The sequence below is a fragment of the Hyperoodon ampullatus genome (genome assembly GCF_949752795.1).
Source record: "Hyperoodon ampullatus genome assembly, chromosome: 2".
In the NCBI taxonomy this organism is placed as follows: Eukaryota; Metazoa; Chordata; class Mammalia; order Artiodactyla; family Ziphiidae; genus Hyperoodon; species Hyperoodon ampullatus.
The window spans coordinates 163,922,917-163,943,725 of NC_136915.1; the positions used below are offsets into that span (position 1 = coordinate 163,922,917).

General features: G+C 41.6%; 1 protein-coding gene across 2 annotated transcripts in view; it reads left to right on the forward strand.

Moving 5' to 3' along the window:
• Positions 1 to 4,762: 4,762 nt before the first annotated feature.
• Positions 4,763 to 20,809, forward strand: part of ASTN1 (astrotactin 1) — a gene marked incomplete at both ends in the record, with an annotated part of 333,141 nt that continues 317,094 nt past the window's right edge. For both annotated transcript variants that reach the window (XM_079698361.1, XM_079698362.1), the window contains one exon: positions 4,763 to 5,045. In XM_079698361.1, coding sequence (XP_079554487.1) covers positions 4,763 to 5,045 — 283 coding nt within the window. The remainder of the gene's footprint in view (positions 5,046 to 20,809) is intronic.

Below are 20,809 nucleotides of genomic sequence, written 5' to 3' on the forward strand. Positions count from 1 at the left end.
ATGATTACCAATCTCGATGGAAAGAAAGATAAAATTTCCAAAACCTCTAAAGGAGAAGTAAAGGGGGTATAGAGTTGGGAAATAAGAAAACAACTTGTAAAAAGAAAAACTTGCCTCTGCTTTCTTCTCCTATGGAGTCCTAAGCCATGTAAAAAAACACTTTATTGAGGTATAATAGACATCACAAAATTCCACAAGTGTACAGTTTGATAAATTTTCCCCTAAATATGCATCCATGTGACCACCACCCACAGCATTTCCAGGAAGCTCGTCCTGACATTCTCAGTCAAAACTCCCCTCCTCATACAGATAACCACTATTCTGACTTCTAGCACCAAAGATTAATGTTACCTGGTCTTGAAGTTCATAAATGTAGGCTCTTATACACTCTTCTGTGTCTGGTTTCATTCACTTATTATGTCTGCGAGATTCACCCACGTAGTTGAATGTTTATTTTTTTTTACTGCTGTGTAGTATTCCATCACATGACTAAATGCTATTTACCCATTCTCCTACTGATGCATATTTGGGTTGCTTCCATTTTTGTCTATTATGAGTAAACCTGCTATGAATGATCTTCCTTCTTTTGGTGGATATAGACAATCATTTATCCTGGAAATACACCAAAGAGCATAAATCATTTAGTTTGCTTTTGGCTACTACATGGGAAAAAAAAACTCATGAAAGTCTCATGAAAGAAGCCTATTTTCTTTCTGAAATAATTGAAGAGCTGATAATGGCAAAATATCATTACTGAGCACCAACTAAATGCCTAAAACGTTAAATTCTTTATATACATACTCTCATTTCCTTCTCACACCTATTCTAAAAAGCATGTATTATTGTTTCTATTTTTCTAATAAGAATGTTGAATGCAACACACTGTATTGGGATATGACCCTTGGCCTCCTAATGTGGTGTGTGTGTGTGGGTAAGGGCTCTGTGAGAGGAGCTATGAGAGAAGGGAGTGATGGAAAGTCTCACTACATCGATAAGGCCTGAGATTTGCCTGCAGAGAAGGGACAATCTGGAGAACACTGAGTGGTGCGCTCCAGGTGGACAGAATGGTGTGGGAGGAGTGAACATGGAGAACGGGCTTTAATTCGATGGGGATGTGTGTGTGTGTTGTGGGGGGAGGGGAAGGGGATAGTGTAGTAAGCAATACATCTAAGAGAATAAATCATATGAAACTTGGAAGAGGGTTTGAATTTCGAAACTATGGTGTTCGAACTTTATCCTGTAGGGAGAGAAAAACTTTAGAATGGCATGAGGAAAGCAAGATTTCACAAAGATCAATCTGGTAGTTGTCTAAAGAATAGGTTAAGAGCAGGGAAAGCATTCACAAGCTATTATAAGGGTCAAGGAGCAAGGCCGTTGGTACTGGAATATAGGAATTTGGACCTCAGGAGAAAACAAGTATAAGTACTTGTACTTATATTATCTGTGGCCTGTGCGACGGGCAGAGATCACAGGCCCCATTTTATTGAGGGGGACAATGAAGATGAGAATGGTCCAGGCTCATCTCCAAATAAGTAAATTATGGAGTTGAGACTTGACTTCAAGTCTGTTGTCTCACTACATCATGTTGCCTGTACAGAAAGGTAATTATGTAGATGCACACAAATTTCTCCTAGCCCCATTTAAATGTAAAACATCGTACAGAATAGATGGTCTAGTTTCTGCGAACTTCACTCACTCCCCCATCTCTAGGTACTTAATTCCCTAAAAGAAGGCCATGTGACAGTGTATGCATGTTTACAGGAATCCAGTGCCCTGGCAATATATTATCTCTTTTTATTTGCATAGTCTTCTTGCTCGACCCTTCCACAGAGAAGGAGGTCTTTAAAGGCTTAAGACACCAATTCCAAGTTTTTCCAACTCAGTATACACTTTTTTTTAAAGTAACTTGATCGTATCTATCTATCTATCTATCTATCTATCTATATACATATATATACTTTTAAAATTTTATTTATTTATTTATTTTTGGCTGCGTTGGGTCTTCGTTGCTGTGCACGGGCTTTCTCTATTTGCGGCAAGCAGGGGCTACTCTTCCTTGCGGTGCACAGGCTTCTCATTGCGGTGGCTTCTCTTGTTGTGGAGCACGGGTTCTAGGCACGCGGGCTTCAGTAGTTGTGGCATGTGAGCTCAGTAGTTGTGGCGCTTGGGCTTAGTTTCTCCGCGGCATGTGGGATCTTCCTGGACCAGGGCTCGAACCCCGTGTCCCCTGCAATGGCAGGCGGATTCTTAACCACTGCATCACCAGGGGACCCTCAATATAGACTTTTAAATGGACATTTGATCCATGTACTCTTTTTCTTGTAACTGTGAATAAGAAAGCAGGTAAAATGTAAGCATGTAAAAATGACTACAGATAGGCAAAGTAGATATTGACTTATTAGCAAATCAACATCAAATGGTTCACTCGGGTTTTCTAAAATGACTCAAGACACATCAGAAAATTGGGGAGAAAGATTTCAAAACAATAATAGATTATATGCTACTCAAAAGCAGGAACAATATTTTTCCTAGAATCTGCCGATGCTTAGTCTAGTGCACAGCATATGGTAGGTATGCAGATGTTTATTGAATGAATTACTGGGGGCCATTAAGTCCAACGACTATCCATGGGTACACCTAGATGTCCCATAACTGTGTAGTGAAGAAAGCCCTAGGCAAAGAAATCTTGTTTGTGGCCTTAGCTCCCCCACCCCTTGTTGGCATATTGATCTTGGGTAAAACACCTCGGTATTTCACTGTCCTCAACTTCCTCATCTATTAAATGAGAGACTGGACTAATAGATGATCTGGTAGCTTCATGCCATTTCTCACATTCTAAGACTAAGTGTATTTTCTTGTTATGCGCTCTGATTTTTCAATGGTAAACGTTGAGTAACTAAGTTAATACTGCTTTTTTATGCTAGAGAGAGTAGGCAAAAAAAGTATCATGGGGTCTTTCTCTCCTGCAGTATCTCCTATGAAGATGAGTTTTAGAAAGGTCATTAGCTGATAAATGGTTTTTGCAGTACTTTGCAGTGCTACATGGTAATATATCTCTGGGTTAGTTCTCAGATATGTCAAATTAAAAAAACAAAAACTTAACTTGTAATAAAGTATTTTTGTTCTCTTTTCTGGTAAGCAGGCCTTTCACTCCTTAAACATGACCTTAAATATGTCTCATTTTCTCTATTCCCATTCATCAACTAGAGTAACCTTGTGAAATATATGGCAAAAGCTTTTAAAAATTCTTTTAAAGGACATACATTCACATATGCCAATAAATTGACACCAGCTAGAATGAGAATGAAATTGTTTCTAAAGTGGGGGTCCTCTTTGAAGAGGGTGGTACATTAAATTCCTAGAGATTAGGAGTTATTTATAACACAGTCTTACAGCACCTAGTATTTAAGTCAGCACTGAATAAATGATGTTGGAAGGGCAAACTTTTTAAAAATTGAAGTATAGTTGATTTACAGTGTTGTGTAGTTTTGGCAAACTTTTGAAGTAAGTTATAGGTTATCGTGTGAAAGTTCAATTAATCATCAGATACCAGCACATACAAGCATCACTTTTCTATCACAGTTTCCTGTCGTTATTTTGTTAAGGTGTCACTGTCCAGCACTAATGGAAAGAAAATTTATATGGGTTTTTGTTGTTGATGTTGTTGCTGTTATCTACCCTGCTTTACTCTTGATTAGGCTGGGATTGACTTGGCCCATGCCCAAGGATATTCTTTTATTCCTTTTCCATTTGTTAAGGGTGCTTAGAAACTTTGTTTTTCTCAAATTTTCTTCCAGCTCTGTTCTGTTTACTGGATTCTTTAAAACTAAAAGCTCAACATTTCTTTGAGCTAGCTCTACTTTTTCTCTCAATTATAGCATGCCCCAAATTATCTTTATATTGCTTATCATAGATAACGTTTGTAACAGAAATGAAACAGAAGAGGCAGAGAGAAATTGCAAATAAAAGTTCGGGTCTCCTGCTTAACTGTATGCAGTACACTGGCTTTTTTCTTTGTTATTCATACCATCTATGTATATCTACATACAGAATATTTCCTTTAAATATTTCTGCAAAGTTAGTGCTGAGTAATAATACACACGTGCATTTATACCAGCACACGCTTATCCAATATACAAATCCAATTTTAGTGGGTAAAGAAGACAAGAATGGGACCACCTACATCTACAAAATAACTGGGGGCGTATTTGGATCTAGAGACCCCCATCACCTGCTCTGAGGAAGCACCTTATAAGGGGTGTGCGCCCTTCCCAAGGCATCTGGAAGATAATGCGAGAGGGGATATTTTGCATTGCAAAAACGGTTAAAAAAAAAAAAAAAAAAAAAAGCTGTGCAGGTAGTTTATAGCCAGGAGCGTGCTCCTGCTGAGGGATGCAAAGGAGGAGAAAGGCGGCAGCACCTGCAGCCTACTGGGGGCTGACCTGATTCCCTAGAATCTTCAGCTCCCTTCCTCTTTCCTCCGACGTCCTTCCTTCTCCTTTTCTCCACTCCCCACCTCCCCCCACCCCCTTTTCCCTTCCCCAGATAAGCAGCTCCGGGAAACAAAGAGCGCGGGCTCTCCAGGCATCAGCGCTTAAGCCCTGCACCAGGCAAGCGGCATCTCATTCCGGGGACCAGAGCTTTCCCGGCTCCACATCTCCTCCCCAACGTCCCCCGCCTCCCGCGCTCGCTCGCTCGCTCCCTCCCGCTCGCTGCCTCCCCCACCTTCGCGGCGCCGGGAGGAAGGCGGCCGGGGCTCAAGATGGCTTTAGCCGGGCTCTGCGCCCTGCTCGCCTGCTGCTGGGGGCCGGCGGCGGTGCTGGCCACGGCCGCGGGCGACGTGGATCCTTCCAAGGAGCTGGAGTGCAAGCTCAAGAGCATCACGGTGTCGGCGCTGCCTTTCCTGCGCGAGAACGACCTGAGTATCATGCACAGCCCCTCGGCCTCCGAGCCCAAGCTCCTCTTCTCGGTACGCAACGACTTCCCGGGAGAAATGGTCGTGGTGGACGACCTGGAGAACACGGAGCTGCCTTACTTCGTGCTGGGTGAGTCCCGGGGGAGGTCGAGGCGCTGGCCCGGCGCCCTCACCCCCCAACTCGGGCTCGCTCTCCACACCCACTCGCCGGCGACCTCCCCTCCCCCACTCCTACCTCCCTGGATCCGCCCCATTCCCAGACCATTCTCCATACCGACTTGCAGACTGGCGCCTCAAAGCTGGGCCTTCCACCTCCCCTCAGCCGCCCTGCCCCAAAGGAACAGGTTGCAGGAGTCTCTCTGAAACCTTTCCCAGCCTTGACCTCCCAGCTTTCATTCAGAAGCACGTTGACAGGGCACTTCTTGGCAGTTCCCAGCTCACCTCCCAGAAGCCCTTTTCGCACTCCTAGGCCACATGCTCAGTTCTTTGCTTCACACCCCCTGGGCCCCCATCCCCACCCACAGCATCCCCTGGGGGAGTTAGAAATAGGTATCCAGTGCCCACCTAGCCAGGTATGTGCAGGCCAGATTGCACTGGCTGAATCTCCAGTATTCACTCACTGAGAGCTCTTTTTCTGTCACCAGGTTGCTGATACTCTCTGGCCTTCTTTCAGAACAGAAGTTTCCTACACCCCTGGTGTCCATCCTGACACCAGGATGGACCAAGTCTTACCTCCATGCTTACATGTAACAGACACCTCCTTACAGACACCTCCACATCTCCAATTCCTTGGATGAACAAATCATCCAACTGTAGTCTGTTAACACTGGCATCTTTGTTCTCCAGCTCCCTTAGATAGATAGGCATTCCTGCTCAAAGAATAGCCTCCCTGGCCAAGAAGCTCTTCCTTCCTTTGTTTATTTATTTACATCTCTCTCTTGGTATCCCTATTTTAATTTCCTTAGGCCACAAAACTCCTTCAGATACTGACACTTCTGCATCACTTCTAATCCACCCCTCTTTTTTCACTTCCAAGCTGCAAAGATACTGTAGTCCTGCTCCAGCATCTTGCCAAGTACCACAGGTTCATGTGACTTTGTTGACCAAAATTTCCTTTACTTCTCCATGTGCAGATCCATCTCACCCTGCTGTGCACGCCCACCATGCGATCCATTTCTTTAGTGCTGCTATAAATCATTCTTATTTTGCCCAGGAGAGAATTAAAATATAACCACAAGTAAGTTTCTAGATCCACGAAAAAAAAGTGAGAATGTCCAGGAAGCTGTTTCATCTATTGACTGCCCGACCAATTAAAGTTCACTTTGTAGGGACATGGCTTCCTGATGGCCGTATGTAGGTTGAAACCACAAATGGAATGCTATTTCACATCCTCTTCATGCTCTTTCCTTATGAGACATAAAACATTAAGAAGTGGATGAGTAAACCCCCACTCTCCAGCCCCTATGGAAAAACAATTTCAAAAATTGCCTGGTCCTTTGAAAAGTTGGTTCACAGTTCCTGGAGTACAGCTCAGTAGACCCCATTAAGCCCAACCTACAGCCTTGATGGCATTATTTAGTTTTGCGTTAAAAATGTACTAATAACACAATAAAAACTGGGGACTGGCTGGGAATGCTGACATTGTGGATACGCTGTTGATTAAAATGTGTAATTGCTGGGTTATTCGGTGGATGTAAATTTTGTGTTGAAGTCATGCTGATGTGCAAGTACAATCTGTTCATTGTCCTGTGTAAGAATGAGTATAGGGAATTATTTGTTTCTAAAGAGCCTATTTTGGGCTCTACATGCAGTGTTTACTGTGCATGAAGAGGGACATGTGTGGTACATGAAAAAAAAAAGATTGGGCTAACAGGTATTCAAAATTCCAGTTCGTTTTTTGCAGAATCCCAAAGCAGGGCCTAAAACCATGATTTGGCTACTAGGGTCCAATGTGCACAGCAAAAGCCCAGATGTTAAAGAATGGCTTTTCTGCACCTCTGTGCAAAGCTGCCCACTGCAGCACCCTGCTGGAGTTGCTATGGTAACCTCCTGCAACTTGGCATTTAAGCACAGGAGCAGACACACTCTCTCATTTCAGGACCAGATGCATTTGCTCAATGCATTGATTGTCCCCTGCCCTCCCAGTTAATGGGGTATGTTCAGAACCAGAGATGTGCTGTTACCTTCCCTTTGGCCCAGTATTCCCAAGGGGAGTAGGAGTGAATCTCAGCTTGGGTAGTGGGGCAAAGCTGGGCAGAAAGGGAAAGGAGTCCAAGTTCATGGAAGTCAAGGGTGGTTGCTTTTGAAGTTAACTTTTGTTGTCCTGGATCCTGTCACTCGTGGCCAACAGTAAGGTCTGTAGTGACTTTGATTTAGAGGTTTCCCTACTCTTACCTCTAGAACCTGGTTTGCTTAATCCACCCCCTAGAGGAATTTGAATCAATCAGTCCTGGGAATTTACGGAGCATTTACTTGCTTGACACTCTGAGGCGTTTTTAGGATACAGAAGTTAAAAAAAAATAAAGGGGCTTCTGCCCTCAGAGCTGTGAGTAATAACACCTGATTGTGTGGCAAGGTTGTCAAGAGCTGTAGGAATGTGGAGGAAGGAGATACTTGCATGGCAAGAGCAGACTCCATGGAAGATATGGGCTTGACTAGGGGCCTTGACCAAAATCAGATCCTTTTGTCTCCAGGATCAAGTCCTATACCTCAGTGAGGCAAACAAGTGTCTTCTCCTTCTGACTATAGCCTTCTCCAGCCTGTTTTCTCTACAAGCCTGCCATGGCTTTCAGGACTCTTTCAAGACTTTGCACATGCTCTTCCCTCTGCCTAGAATGGTCTTCCCCACTCCTCCACTTGGCAGCCATTCATTCTTCCTTCTATACCCTGCACACATAGGCACCTCTCTATGAAGCCTTTCCTACCCCCACCAAAGTAGTTTGAGTTCATTCATCCCTCTTCGGTGCTCTTTGCATGGATTAAAAAAAATAAACACACACACACAAATGAACAAAATCAAAGATAGGTTAGATTTGGCTTGGCCTAGGAAGGGTGAAGCCATTTGAGGTCATGGAAGGGATGAGCCAAGGATGGTGGGACTAGCATGCATATGGCACAGTACAGAGATTAGCCTGGTGGTCTGAGAGTACAGAAGACTCTGCCTGGCTCTGTAGGGTGGGACATGGCTCAGCACTTAAAAGCCAAGCAGGGGACGGCTGACTTGACAGAGAAAGCACTGAAGCCTGACTTGCAGAGGCTATCTCAGCCTTCAAAATTGTTGTCAGTTTTGCTTGTAGGATAACTCTGAGGGGCAGTGGAGGGGGTGGCATTATCTCCTGTTCTCTGAAGTAGGATTTGCAAATTCTGGTGAAAGGGCCATATGTAACTTTCAGATGTGTTTTGTTTGGCTATACATAGTTTTGAATTTCAGTGTTCTTAGTCAAGTCATGCCATCTCTAGATTGCCATACTTCCTATGAATATTGATTGTACTATGGCTGAACCTCTTCTTTATGGTTCTAATCTGGTACCTCTTAGCCAGGTAATCTAAACCCCTGTTTCCAGAAGTGTGGTAAAACTTTCTATAATATGGGAAAATAACTGCAATTCCTAACTCAAAATATTTAGATACATAGACCTTATTATCCTCTCAGGAGAATATAAAATTTTGCTGAACTAGCCAATTAAAATTTCATACCTTAAAATTTTGTGTCATCTTTGAAAACAGTAGACTTTCCTGCTTTGGTGGCGTATTTGCTTTTAAGACAACTGGCTAACCTGAAGTATGGCGTCTGCACTGAAGGGTGGTTTTCTGTACTGTGAACAGAATATATTTACCAGTTTCATCATTTTTTGAAGGGAATGCTCCTTTGTTTCAGACCCAACTATTGAGCGTGTGTAAAACTTAGTGAAGAAAGCTATTTCTCCTGTGCCTTGGAGTTTAGCTTTAGCTGTCATTGATTGAATAAGGTACACCTGAAGATAAATCAATCAGCCTGCAGAGATATAGTGAGTTCCCCCATGCAAGGTGCTATTTAAGGTGTCTGGAGCAGGCCAGTGTGGTGGTTAAAAGAACAGGCTTTGAAGACAGATCTGGTGTCAACTCCAGACTTTCCACTTATTCCAACAGTGGAGAAAAGTAAGGATGGAGAGGTTAAGTAACTTACTGAGGGTTACATAGATGACGATGGATGGATCTGTAACTTGAACTCAGGTTAATATGACATTTAAGTCTTTCTCTTATTTGCTATTTCATAGGCCTTAAAGGTTTTCAAAATCTGTTCTTTTTCATGGTTGAATAAAAGGAGCCCTGGCAATGGTTAGAATAGGGAAAACACACTCACTTTGTATAAAGGAGTCCTTTTTGGTTTCTATGTAAATACCTTTTGAACAACCTTGTCCGTCAAGTGATTTCTCACATACGCCTTAATACAGAAGAGGGTGAACTTCACAAGGAATATTTACATAAGTAGGTATACTTACCTAAGCAGAATTGGAGAATTCTTATTTCATTCATAGTTTCCAGGTCTGGGCAGCCATGTGTTGTGGCCTGTTATGGCACCCACAGCCATGATGAACAAAGTAGGGTATATGGGGATTACGATAACATGTTCAGGGCTTCCTGGTGGTGCAGTGGTTGAGAGTCCACCTGCCGATGCAGGGGACACAGGTTCGTGCCCCGGTCCGGGAGGATCCCACGTGCCGCGGAGCGGCTGGGCCCATGAGCCATGGCCGCTGAGCCTGCGCGTCCGGAGCCTGTGCTCCGCAACCGGAGAGGCCACAGCAGTGAGAGGCCCGCGTACCGCAAAAAAAAAAAAAAAAAAAAAAGAAAGAAAGAAAAAGATAACATGTTCAGTGCTCTTCTGAGAAGGGCCCCACAGAAATGCAAACTGGGAAGCCCAAACAGCAGGTTCTGCTGTGAAATGGAGCCATCCGGAAGGCACTGTGGTTTCAGCTTCTTGACGAAGTCCACTGAAGTTTGTTATCAGGTGATTTTATGCATAGAATTCACTGTCAGAGCCCAGTGACACTACTTGAATAGCAGTTACTGGGCTTTTTGATTGGCTTGAAATATAACATTAGACATAGTTTCCTACCTACCATTGAGCTTTGCCTAATAGGAAGCATCCTAGTTTTTTTCCCCACATATCCCTCTATCTCCCCATTCAAGAAGAAACTTTAAAATTTGTTTCTTTTCCTTCCTTTTGCTCTTTGCTACAGTGAGCTGCCTAGGTTAACAGCAGACAAATTCATATAGAGTGGCAGCCCCATCCAAGACATGGGAGGATGATTAGTAGCAACCTTAAGGTAGGGTCTTCAGCACTTATATAACTCATACTAGCAGAATGCACTAATTTATAGTATTGAGAGGGTTGTTATTTACTCTTTCTCTACAGAACTGTAGATTTTACATGAAAGGAATTTTAAATGCAAGAGTGATGAATTTTACATTTCAAATGCTCTTCTAGATATACTGGTAGGGTTTGAATTGAAGTTTTTGAAGGAAAAGTAAAATACAAGCTTAATTTCTTTATATATCTTTGGAGGCGAGATTGAGGTCTTGTTTTACAGAAAATATATATATATATATACACACATATATATGTATTTTTTTCTTTCTTTGTTTCTTTCTAAGGAATGTAATTAAACCTAAAGTCTAGTAGTTTCTCAGATTAAGGCCAGTTAACGAACAGAACATGGCACCTTTTCAGCAGGGATATGCCAAGACTTTCTTCACTTTTATACCAAGTTCAAATACGTGCAAACAGATGTATTTTGCTCAAAAAAGCTCTATTTTGAGCAAGTTAATCTCCCAGGATAAGTTTAGACCTATGGTGATTTTTAACATACCACAATTTGGCGTCTATCACCATTTTTTATTATAAATATGAAATAGTTAATATTTTATTTTTTAATCATATACACTTTAAATACTGAGAGAAAAAAACAAAGTGCCTCTATTGATCTCCTAGTTTCCAAGGAGCAAAATTTGGAAAACTTAACTTGTTGTTGATGGCAATCTAAACTGATATGATGACTTCTGTAAAACAATCTGATATTATATAGTAAAGTTGAAAATATACATGCTTTATCACCAAGCAATTCCACTTTTAAGTATTTATTATATAGGAATTCTTACATCTATACACAAGAATATTTGTAGCAGCATTGTTGGTAGTAGCAAAACCTGGAAGCAACCCAACATGTTAATAGGAGGCTAGAAGTATACAGGTGTTATAGTTACCCAATGGAGTATTATCCAGCCATGAAAATAAATGAGTTGCAGCTACGTATACCAACATGGGTAAATCTCACAAATATATCATAAGTGAAAATAAGCAGCTAACTTAAAAATACAAATGATACAATTTCATTTATATAAAAATTTCATTTATATAAAAAATACAAATGATACATTTCATTTATATATATTATTTCATTTATATAAAAATTTGTACAATTTCATTTATACAAAATAACAACATATTGTTTAAGGATACTTACCGATGTACAATTTGTATGAAAAGCAAGGAAACAGAAAAACACAAAGGATGGGTGTTACCTCCTGTGAAAATATAAGATGATGTGAAGGAGGAGGGAAAAAAGAGGGCTTCAGACATTCTGGCAGTTCTTGATTTTTGTTTTTCTTCCTTTTTAAAAAAAGTAAACTTAATTTTTATAACAGTTTTAGATTTAGAGAAAAATTGTGAAGATAGTACAGAGAGTTCCCATATACCCTGCACCCAGTTTCTCCTGTTATTAACATCTTACATTAGTATGTATCTTACATTTATTACACATAAAGAACCAATATTGACACGTTACTATTAACTGACATCTATACTTTTTCCAGATTTACTTAGTTTTTACCTAGTATCCTCTTTCTGTCCGAAGATCCCACCGGGATCCTAGGTTACATTTAGTCATCGCATCTCCTTAGGCACCTCTTGACTGTGAGAGTTTCTCAGACTTGTTCTTGATGACCTTGACAGTTTTGAGGGATACTTGGCAGGTATTTTGTAGAATGTCCCTCAATTTGGATTCTTTTTTTCTTCATTCTTTTTTTTTTTAATATCTTTATTGGAGTATAATTGCTTTACAATGTTGTGTTAGGTTCTGCTGTATAACAAAGTGAATCAGCTATACGTATAAATATATCCCCATATCCCCTCCCTCTTGCGTTTCCCTCCCACCCTCCCTATCCCACCCCTCTAGGTGGTTGCAAAGCACTGAGCTGATCTCCCTGTGCTATGCAGCTGCTTCCCACTAGCTATCTATTTTACATTTGGTAGTGTATATATGTCCATGCCACTCTCTCACTTTGTCCCAGCTTACCCTTCCCCCTCCCCGTGTCCTCAAATCCATTCTCTATGTCTGCGTCTTTTTTCCTGTCCTGCCCCTAGGTTCTTCAGAACGATTTTTTAGATTCCATATATATGTGTTAGCATACGGTACTTGTTTTTCTCTTTGTGACTTACTTCACTCTGTATGACAGACTCTAGGTCCATCCACCTCACTACAAATAACTCAATTTCGTTTCTTTTTATGTCTGAGTAATATTCCATTTGTATATATGTGCCACATCTTCTTTACCCATTTATCTCTCAATGGACACTTAGGTTGCTTCCATGTCCTGTCTATTGTAAATAGAGCTGCAATGAACATTGTGGTGCACGGCTCTTTTTGAATTATGGTTTTCTCAGGGTATACGCCCAGTAGTGGGATTGCTGGGTCATATGGTAATTCTATTTTTAGTTTTTTAAGGAACCTCCATATTGTTCTCCATAGTGACTGTATCAATTTACATTCCCAACAAAAATGCAAGAGGGTTCCCTTTTCTCCACACCCTCTACAGCATATATTGTTTGTAGATTTATTGATGATGGCCGTTCTGACTGGTGCGAAGTGATACCTCATTGTAGGTTTTTTTTTTTTTTTTTTTTTTGTGGTATGCGGGCCTCTCACCCTGTGGCCTCTCCCGTTGTGGAGCACAGGCTCCAGACGCGCAGGCTCAGTGGCCATGGCTCACGGGCCCAGCCGCTCCACGGCACGTGGGATCCTCCCGGACCGGGGCACGAACCCGTGTCCCCTGCATCGGCAGGCGGACTCTCAACCACCGCGCCACCAGGGAAGCCCCTCATTGTAGTTTTGATTTCCATTTCTCTAATGATTAGTGATGTTGAGCATCCTTTCATGTGTTTGTTGACAGTCTGTATATCTTCTTTGGAGAAATGTCTGTTTAGGTCTTCTGCCCATTTTTGGATTGGGTTGTTTGTTTTATTGATATTGAGCTGCATGAGCTGCTTGTATATTTTGGAGATTAATCCTTTGTCAGTTGCTTCATTTGCAAATATTTTCTCCCATTCTGAGGGGTGTCTTTTTGTCTTTTTTATGGTTTCCTTCGCTGTGCAAAAGCCTTTTAGTTTCATTAGGTCGCATTTGTTTATTTTTGTTTTTATTTCCATTTCTCTAGGAGGTGGGTCAAAAAGGATCTTGCTGTGATGTATGTCATAGAGTGTTCTGCCTATGTTTTCCTCTAAGAGTTTTATAGTGTCTGGCCTTACATTTAGGTCTTTAATCCATTCTGAGTTTATTTTTGTGTATGGTGCTAGGGAGTGTTCTAATGTCATTCTTTTACATGTAGCTGTCCAGTTTTCCCAGCACCACTTATTGAAAAGGCTGTCTTTTCTCCGTTGTATACTCTTGCCTCCTTATCAAAAATAAGCTGACCATATGTGCGTGGCTTTCTCTCTGGTCTTCCTGTCCTGTTCCATTGATCTTTATTTCTGTTTTTGTGCCAGTACCGTACTGTCTTGATTACTGTAGCCTTGTAGTATAGTCTGAAGTCCGGGAGCCTGATTCCTCCAGCTCCGTTTTTCTTTCTCAAGATTGCTTTGGCTATTTGGGATCTTTTGTGTTTCTATACAGATTGTTAAGTTTTTTGTTCTAGTTCTGTGAAAAATGCCATTGGTAGTTTGATAGGGATTGCATTGAATCTGTAGATGGTTTTGGGTAGTATATTCATTTTCACAATGTTGATTCTTCCAGTCCAAGAACATGGTATATCTCTCCATCTGTTGGTATCATCTTTAATTTCTTTCATCAGTGTCTTATAGTTTTCTGCATATAGGTCATTTGTCTCCTTAGGTAAATTTATTCCTAGGTATTTTATTCTTTTTGTTGCAGTGGTAAATGGGAGTGTTTCCTTAATTTCTCTTTCAGATTTTTCATCATTAATGTATAGGAATGCAAGAGATTTCTGTGCATTAATTTTGTACCCTGCTACTTTACCAGATTCATTGATTAGCTCTAGTAATTTTCTGGTAGCATCTTTAGGATTCCCTATATATAGTGTCATGTCATCTGCAAACAGTGACAGCTTTCCTTCTTCTTTTCCAATTTGGATTCCTTTTATTTCTTTTTCTTCTCTGATTGCTGTGGCTAAAACTTCCAAAACTCTGTTGAATAATAGTGGTGAGAGTGGGCAACCTTGTCTTGTTCCTGATCTTAGTGGAAATGGTTTCAGTTTTTCACCATTGAGAATGATGTTGGCTGTGGGTTTCTCATATATGGCCTTTATTATGTTGAGGTAGTTTCCCTCTTTGCCTACTTTCTGGAGAGTTTTTATCATAATTGGGTGTTGAATTTTGTCAGAAGCTTTTTCTACATCTCCTGAGATTATCATATGTTTTTTCTCCTTCAGTTTGTTAATATGGTGTATCACATCGATTGATTTTTGTATATTGAAGAATCCTTACACTCCTGGGATAAACCCCAGTTGGTCATGGTGTATGATTCTTTTAATGTGCTGTTGGATTCTGTTTGCTAGTAGTTTGGTGAGGATTTTTGCATATATGTTCATCAGTGATATTGCCCTGTAGTTTTTTTTTTTTTTTTTTTTTTTTGCGGTACGCGGGCCTCTCACTGTTGTGGCCTCTCCCGTTGCGGAGCACAGGCTCCGGACGCACAGGCTCAGTGGCCATGGCTCACGGGCCCAGCTGCTCCGTGGCATGTGGGATCTTCCCGGACCGGGGCACAAACCCGCGTCCCCTGCATCGGCAGGCGGACTCTCGACCACTGCGCCACCAAGGAAGCCCTATAATTTTCTTTTTTTGTGACATCTTCATCTCGTTGTGGTATCAGGTTGATGGTGGCCTCGTAGAATGAGTTTGGGAGTGTTTCTCCCTCTGCTATATTTTCGAAGAGTTTGAGAAGGATAGGTGTTAGCTCTTCTGTAAATGATGGAGTTCGCCTGTGAAGCCATCTGGTCCTGCGCTTTTGTTTTTGGAAGATTTTTAATCACAGTTTCAATTTCAGTGCCTGTGATTGGTCTGTTTATATTTTCTATTTCTTCCTGGTTCAGTCTCGGAAGGTTGTGCTATTCTAAGAATTTGTCCATTGCTTCCAGGTTGTCCATTTTATTGGCATATAGTTGCTTGTAGTAATCTCTCATGATCCTTTGTATTTCTGCAGTGTCAGTTGTTACTTCTCCTATTTCATTTCTAATTCTGTTGATATGAATATTCTCCCTTTTTTTCTTGATGAGTCTGTCTAATGGTTTATCAATTTTGTTTATCTTCTCAAAGAACCAGCTTTTAGTTTTATTGACCTTTGCTGTTATTTTCTTCATTTCTTTTTCACTGACCTCTGATCTGATATTTATGCTTTCCTTCTGCTAACTTTGGTTTTTTTTTGTTCTTCTTTCTCTAATTGCTTTAGGTGTAAGCTTAGGTTGTTTATGTGAGATTTTACTTGTTTCTTGAGGTAGGATTTTATTGTTCTAAACTTCCCTCTTAGAACTGCTTTTGCTGCATCCCATAGGTTTTTGGCCAACGTGTTTCAAGGTATTTTTTTGATTTCCTCTTTGATTTCTTCAGTGACCACTTGGTTACTTAGTAGCGTATTATTTAGCCTCCTTTTGTTTGTATTTTTTACAGTTTTCTTCCTGTAATTAATATCTCGTCTGATAGCGTTGTGGTCAGAAAAGGTACTTGATATTATATCAATTTTCTTAAATTTACGAAGGCTTGATTTGTGACCCAAGACATGATATATCTTGGAGAATGTTGCATGAGCACTTGAGAAGAAAGTGTATTCTGTTGTTTGGGGATGGAATGTCCTATAAATATCAATTAAGTCCATCTTGTCTAATGTGTTATTTAAAGCTTGTGTTTCATAATTTATTTTAATTTTGGTTGATCTGTCCATTGGTGAAAGTGGGGTGTTAAAGTCCTCTAATATTTTTGTGTTACTTTCAATTTCCCCTTTTATGGCTGTTAGCATTTGCCTTTCTTATTGAGGTGCTCCTCTGTTGGGTGCGTAAGTATTTACAATTGTTATATCTTCTTTTTGGATTGATCCCTTGATCATTATGTAGTGTCCTTCTTTGTCTCTTGTAATAGTCTTTATTTTAAAGTCTATTTTGTCTAATATGAGAATTGCTACTACAGCTCTCTTTTGATTTTCATTTGCATGGAATATCTTTTTTCCATCCCCTCACTCTCCGTCTGTATGTGTCCCTAGGTCTGAAGTGGGTCTCTTGTAGACAGCATATATACGGGTCTTCTTTTTGTGTCCATTCAGCCAGTGTATGACTTTTGGTTGGAGCATTTAATCCATTTACATTTAAGGTAATTATCAATATTTATGTTCCTATGACCATTTTCTTAATTGTTTTGGGTTTGTTATTGTAGGTCTTTTCCTTCTCTTGTGTTTCCTGCCTAGAGAAGTTCCTTTAGCATTTGTTGTAAAGCTGGTTTGATGGTGCTGAATTCTCTGTTTTTGGTTGTCTGTAAGGGTTTTAATTTCTCTGTCAAATCGGAATCAGATCGTTGCTGGGGATAGTCATCTTGGTTGTAAGTTTTTCCCTTTCATCACTTTTAATATGTCCTGCCACTCCCTTCTGGCTTGCAGAGTTTCTGCTGAAAGATCAGCTGTTAACCTTATGGGGATCCCCTTGTATATTATCTGTTGCTTTTCCCTTGCTGCTTTTAGTATTTTTTCTTTGTATTTAATTTTTGATAGTTTGATTAACATGTGTCTTGGCGTGTTTCTCCTTGGATTTATCCTGTATGGGACTCTGTGCACTTCCTGGACTTGATTGACTATTTCCTTTCCCACATTAGGGAATTTTTCAACTATAATCTCTTCAAATATTTTCAGTCCCTTTCTTTTTCTCTTCTTCTTCTGGGACCCTTATAATTCGAATGTTGGTATGTTTAATGTTGTCCCAGAGGTCTCAGAGACTGTCCTCAGTTCTTTTCATTCTTTTTTCTTTATTCTGCTCTGTGGTAATTATTTCCCCTATTTTATCTTCCAGGTCACTTATCTGTTCTTCTGCCTCAGTTATTCTGCTATTGATTCCTTCTAGAGAATTTTTAATTTCATTTATTGTCTTGTTCATCGTTGTTTGTTTGCTCTTTACCTCTATGTCCTTTTTTTTTTTTTTTTGCCATACGCGGGCCTCTCACCATTGTGGCCTCTCCCGTTGCGGAGCACAGGCTCCGGACGCGCAGGCCCAGCGGCCACGGCTCACGGGCCCAGCCTCTCCGCGGCATGTGGGATCCTCCCAGACCGGGGCACGAACCCGTGTCCCCTGCATCGGCAGGCGGACTCCCAACCAGTGCGCCACCAGGGAAGCCCTCTATGTCCTTTTTAAACGTTCCTTGTATTTTCTCCATTCTAGTTCCATGATTTTGGATCATCTTTACTATCATTACTCTGAATTCTTTTTCTGGTAGACTGCCTATTTCCTCTTCCTTTGTTTGGTCTGGTGGGTTTTTACTTTGCTCTTTCATCTGCTGTGTATTTCTCTGTCTTCTCATTTTGCTTAACTTACTATTTGGGGTCTCCTTTTTGCAGGTTGCAGGTTTGTAGTTCCTGTTGTTTTTGGTGTCTGCCCCCAGTGGGTAAGGTTGTTTCAGTGGGTTGTGTATGCTTCCTGGTCAAGTGTACTGGTGCCTGTGTTCTGATGAATGAGGCTGGATCTTGTCTTTCTGGTGGTCAGGACTGTGTCTGGTGGTGTGTTTTGGGGTGTCTGTGAACTTATTATGATTTTAGGCTGCGTCTCTGCTAATGGGTGGGGTTGTGTTCCTGTTGTGCTAGGTGTTTTGCATGAGGCATGCAGCACTGGAGCTTTTTGGCCGTTTGGTGGAGGTGGGTCTTAGAGCCGAGACGGAGATTTCTGGGAGAGCTCTCGACGATTGATATTACATGGGGCTGGGAGGTCATTGGTGGTCCAATATCCTGAACATGGCTCTCCCACCTCAGATGCTTAGGCCTGACATCAGGCCAGAGCACCAAGACCCTGTTAGCCATACATCTCTGAAGAAAAGGGTGAAAATAAGAAGGAAAAATATTAAAATTAAAATTAAAAAATAATAAATAATAAATTAAATTATTAACATAAAAAATAATAATACTTAAAAAAAGAGCAACCAAACCAATAAACAAATCCACCAATGATAAGAAGCCCTGAAAACTAAACTAAGATAAACATAAAAATCAGAAACAAATCAGTAGCATATGGCAAACCCCAAGTCTACAGTTGCTCCCAAGGTCCACCACCTCAATTTTGGGACGGTATGTTTTCTATTCAGGTATTCCAAGATGCAGTGTACATCAAGTTGATTGTTGGGATTTAATCTGCTGCTCCTGAGGCTGCATGGAGAAGTTTCCCTTTCTCTTCTTTGTTCGCACAGCTCCTGGGGTTCAGCTTTGGGTTTGGCCCCACCTCTGCGTGTAGGTCGCCCTCAGGCATCTTTTCCCCACTCCAACAAGAGGGGGTTCAAGCAGTGGTTGTTTAGGGGTCTCTTGTTTCCTCAGGTCGTGGAGAGGGAGGGGTACTGTAGTCATAACTGGAATGCGGGGTGAACCTGTGGCGGCAGAGGCTGGCGTGACGTTGCAACTGCCTGAGGCATGCCATGTGTTCTCCCAGGGAAGTTGTCCCTGGATAACAGGCCCCTGGCAGTGGCGGGCTGCACAGGCTCCTGGAGGGGGGTGGGGGTGTTTGGATAGTGACCTGTGCTTGCACACAGGATTCTTGGTGGCTGCGGCAGCCACTAAGGTTTTCATGCCTGTCTCTGGGGTCCGTGCTGATAGCTGTGGCTCATGCCTGTCTCTGGGGTCCGTGCTGATAGCCGTGGCTCATGCATGTCTCTGGGGTCCGTGCTGATAGCTGTGGCTCATGCCTGTCTCTGGAGCTTGTTTAGGCGGTGCTCTGCTTTCTGTGGGCAGACGGGGAAGGAATCGCCTCTCCTCACGCACCCCGAAACAATGGTCTCTTGCCTCTTCGGCAAGTCCAGACTTTTTCCCGGACTCCCTCCCGGCTAGCTGTGGCACACTAGCCCCCTCAGGCTGTCTTCACACAGTGAACCCCAGTCCTCTCCCTTGGATCTGACCTCCGAAGCCCACGCCTCATCTCCCAGCCCCCACCTGCCCCAGTGGGTGAGCACACAAGTGTCTCAGGCTGGTGAGTGCTGGTCAACACCGATCCTCTGTGCGGGAATCTCTCCGCTTTGCCCTCCACACCCCTGTTGCTGCGCTCTCCTCCGCTACTCCGAGGCTTTCCCCCTTCCACCGCCACCTCCCCCCCCGCCCCATCTCCACCAGTGAAGGGGCTTCCTAGTGTGTGGAAACTTTTCCTCCTTCACAGCTCCCTCCCAAGGTGCAGGTCCCGTCCCTATTCTTTTGTTTCTCTTTTTTCTTTTTGCTCTACCCAGGTACATGGGTATTTTCTTGCCTTTTGGGAAGTCTGAGGTCTTCTGCCACTGTTCAGTAGGTGTTCAGTAGGAGTTGTTCCACTTGTAGATGTATCTTTGATGTATTTGTGGGGAGGAAATTTATGTGCACATCTTACTCCTCTGCCGTCTTGAAGGTCCCCCTTCCACTAATTTTCTTAGATACTTAGTTACTTAGGTCAGCATCTTTACCGCCTCACCCCCCAGTGAAGTTGCTTCATGTATTTAAGATACAGTTAGTGTTTTGTCACTTTCTGCATTCCATCCTGGAATCACCAAACCCCCTAAATGTTTTCTTTTCTCTTAATTTGTAAACTTCAATGTTGGCTCTCTGTGCTCTACAGTTCTATGGGTTTTTAACAAATATACACGGTCATATATCCACAATTATATTATCATACAAAATAGTTTTACTGCCCTACAAAATTCTTCACTCTTCGCCTATTCATCCCTTCCTTCATTACTCCAAACTCTGGCAACCGCTGAGCTTTTACTCTCACTATTGTTTTGCCTCTTCCAGAATGTCATGTAGTTGGAATTACACAGTATGTGGCCTTTTCAGACTTGCCCCTTTCACTTAGCATTATGCATTTAAGATTCATTCATATGTTTTTTTATGGCTTGTTAGCTCATTTGTTTTAGTGCTGAATAATATTATATGGTGTGGATGTACCACAGTTTGTTTATCCATTCACCTATTGAAAGGCATATTGGTTGCTTCCAGTTTTTAACAATTAAGAATAATAGTGCTATAAATATTAGCATATGTCTTTTTTGTGTGCTGGCTTTTTTGTTTTGTTTTGTTTTTGTAATCTCAGTGGAGAGATTTGAGTTAATCATACACCTGAATCCAAAATGTATTTTATCATAGGTCTGTGAAAGCCTTCCTCTTTCCAGTGGCTCACTTGTTTGTTTGTTTCTCTTTATCCTTACCTCCAATTTCCAGCTGACCTTCCTCACAGGCCAACACTCTAATTTTTCCAATATGTATCTTTTTTTAAACATGTTCTTGTGAAATGTGAATAGTTTTTTGTGTGCTCATGTTATTTTTACTTTAACTAAATGATGATGTGATATAATGACATTCTGATTCTTACTGTTTTCAGCCAGCACTCTATTTTAAGATCCACTCATGTTACTATGTGTGACTATAACCC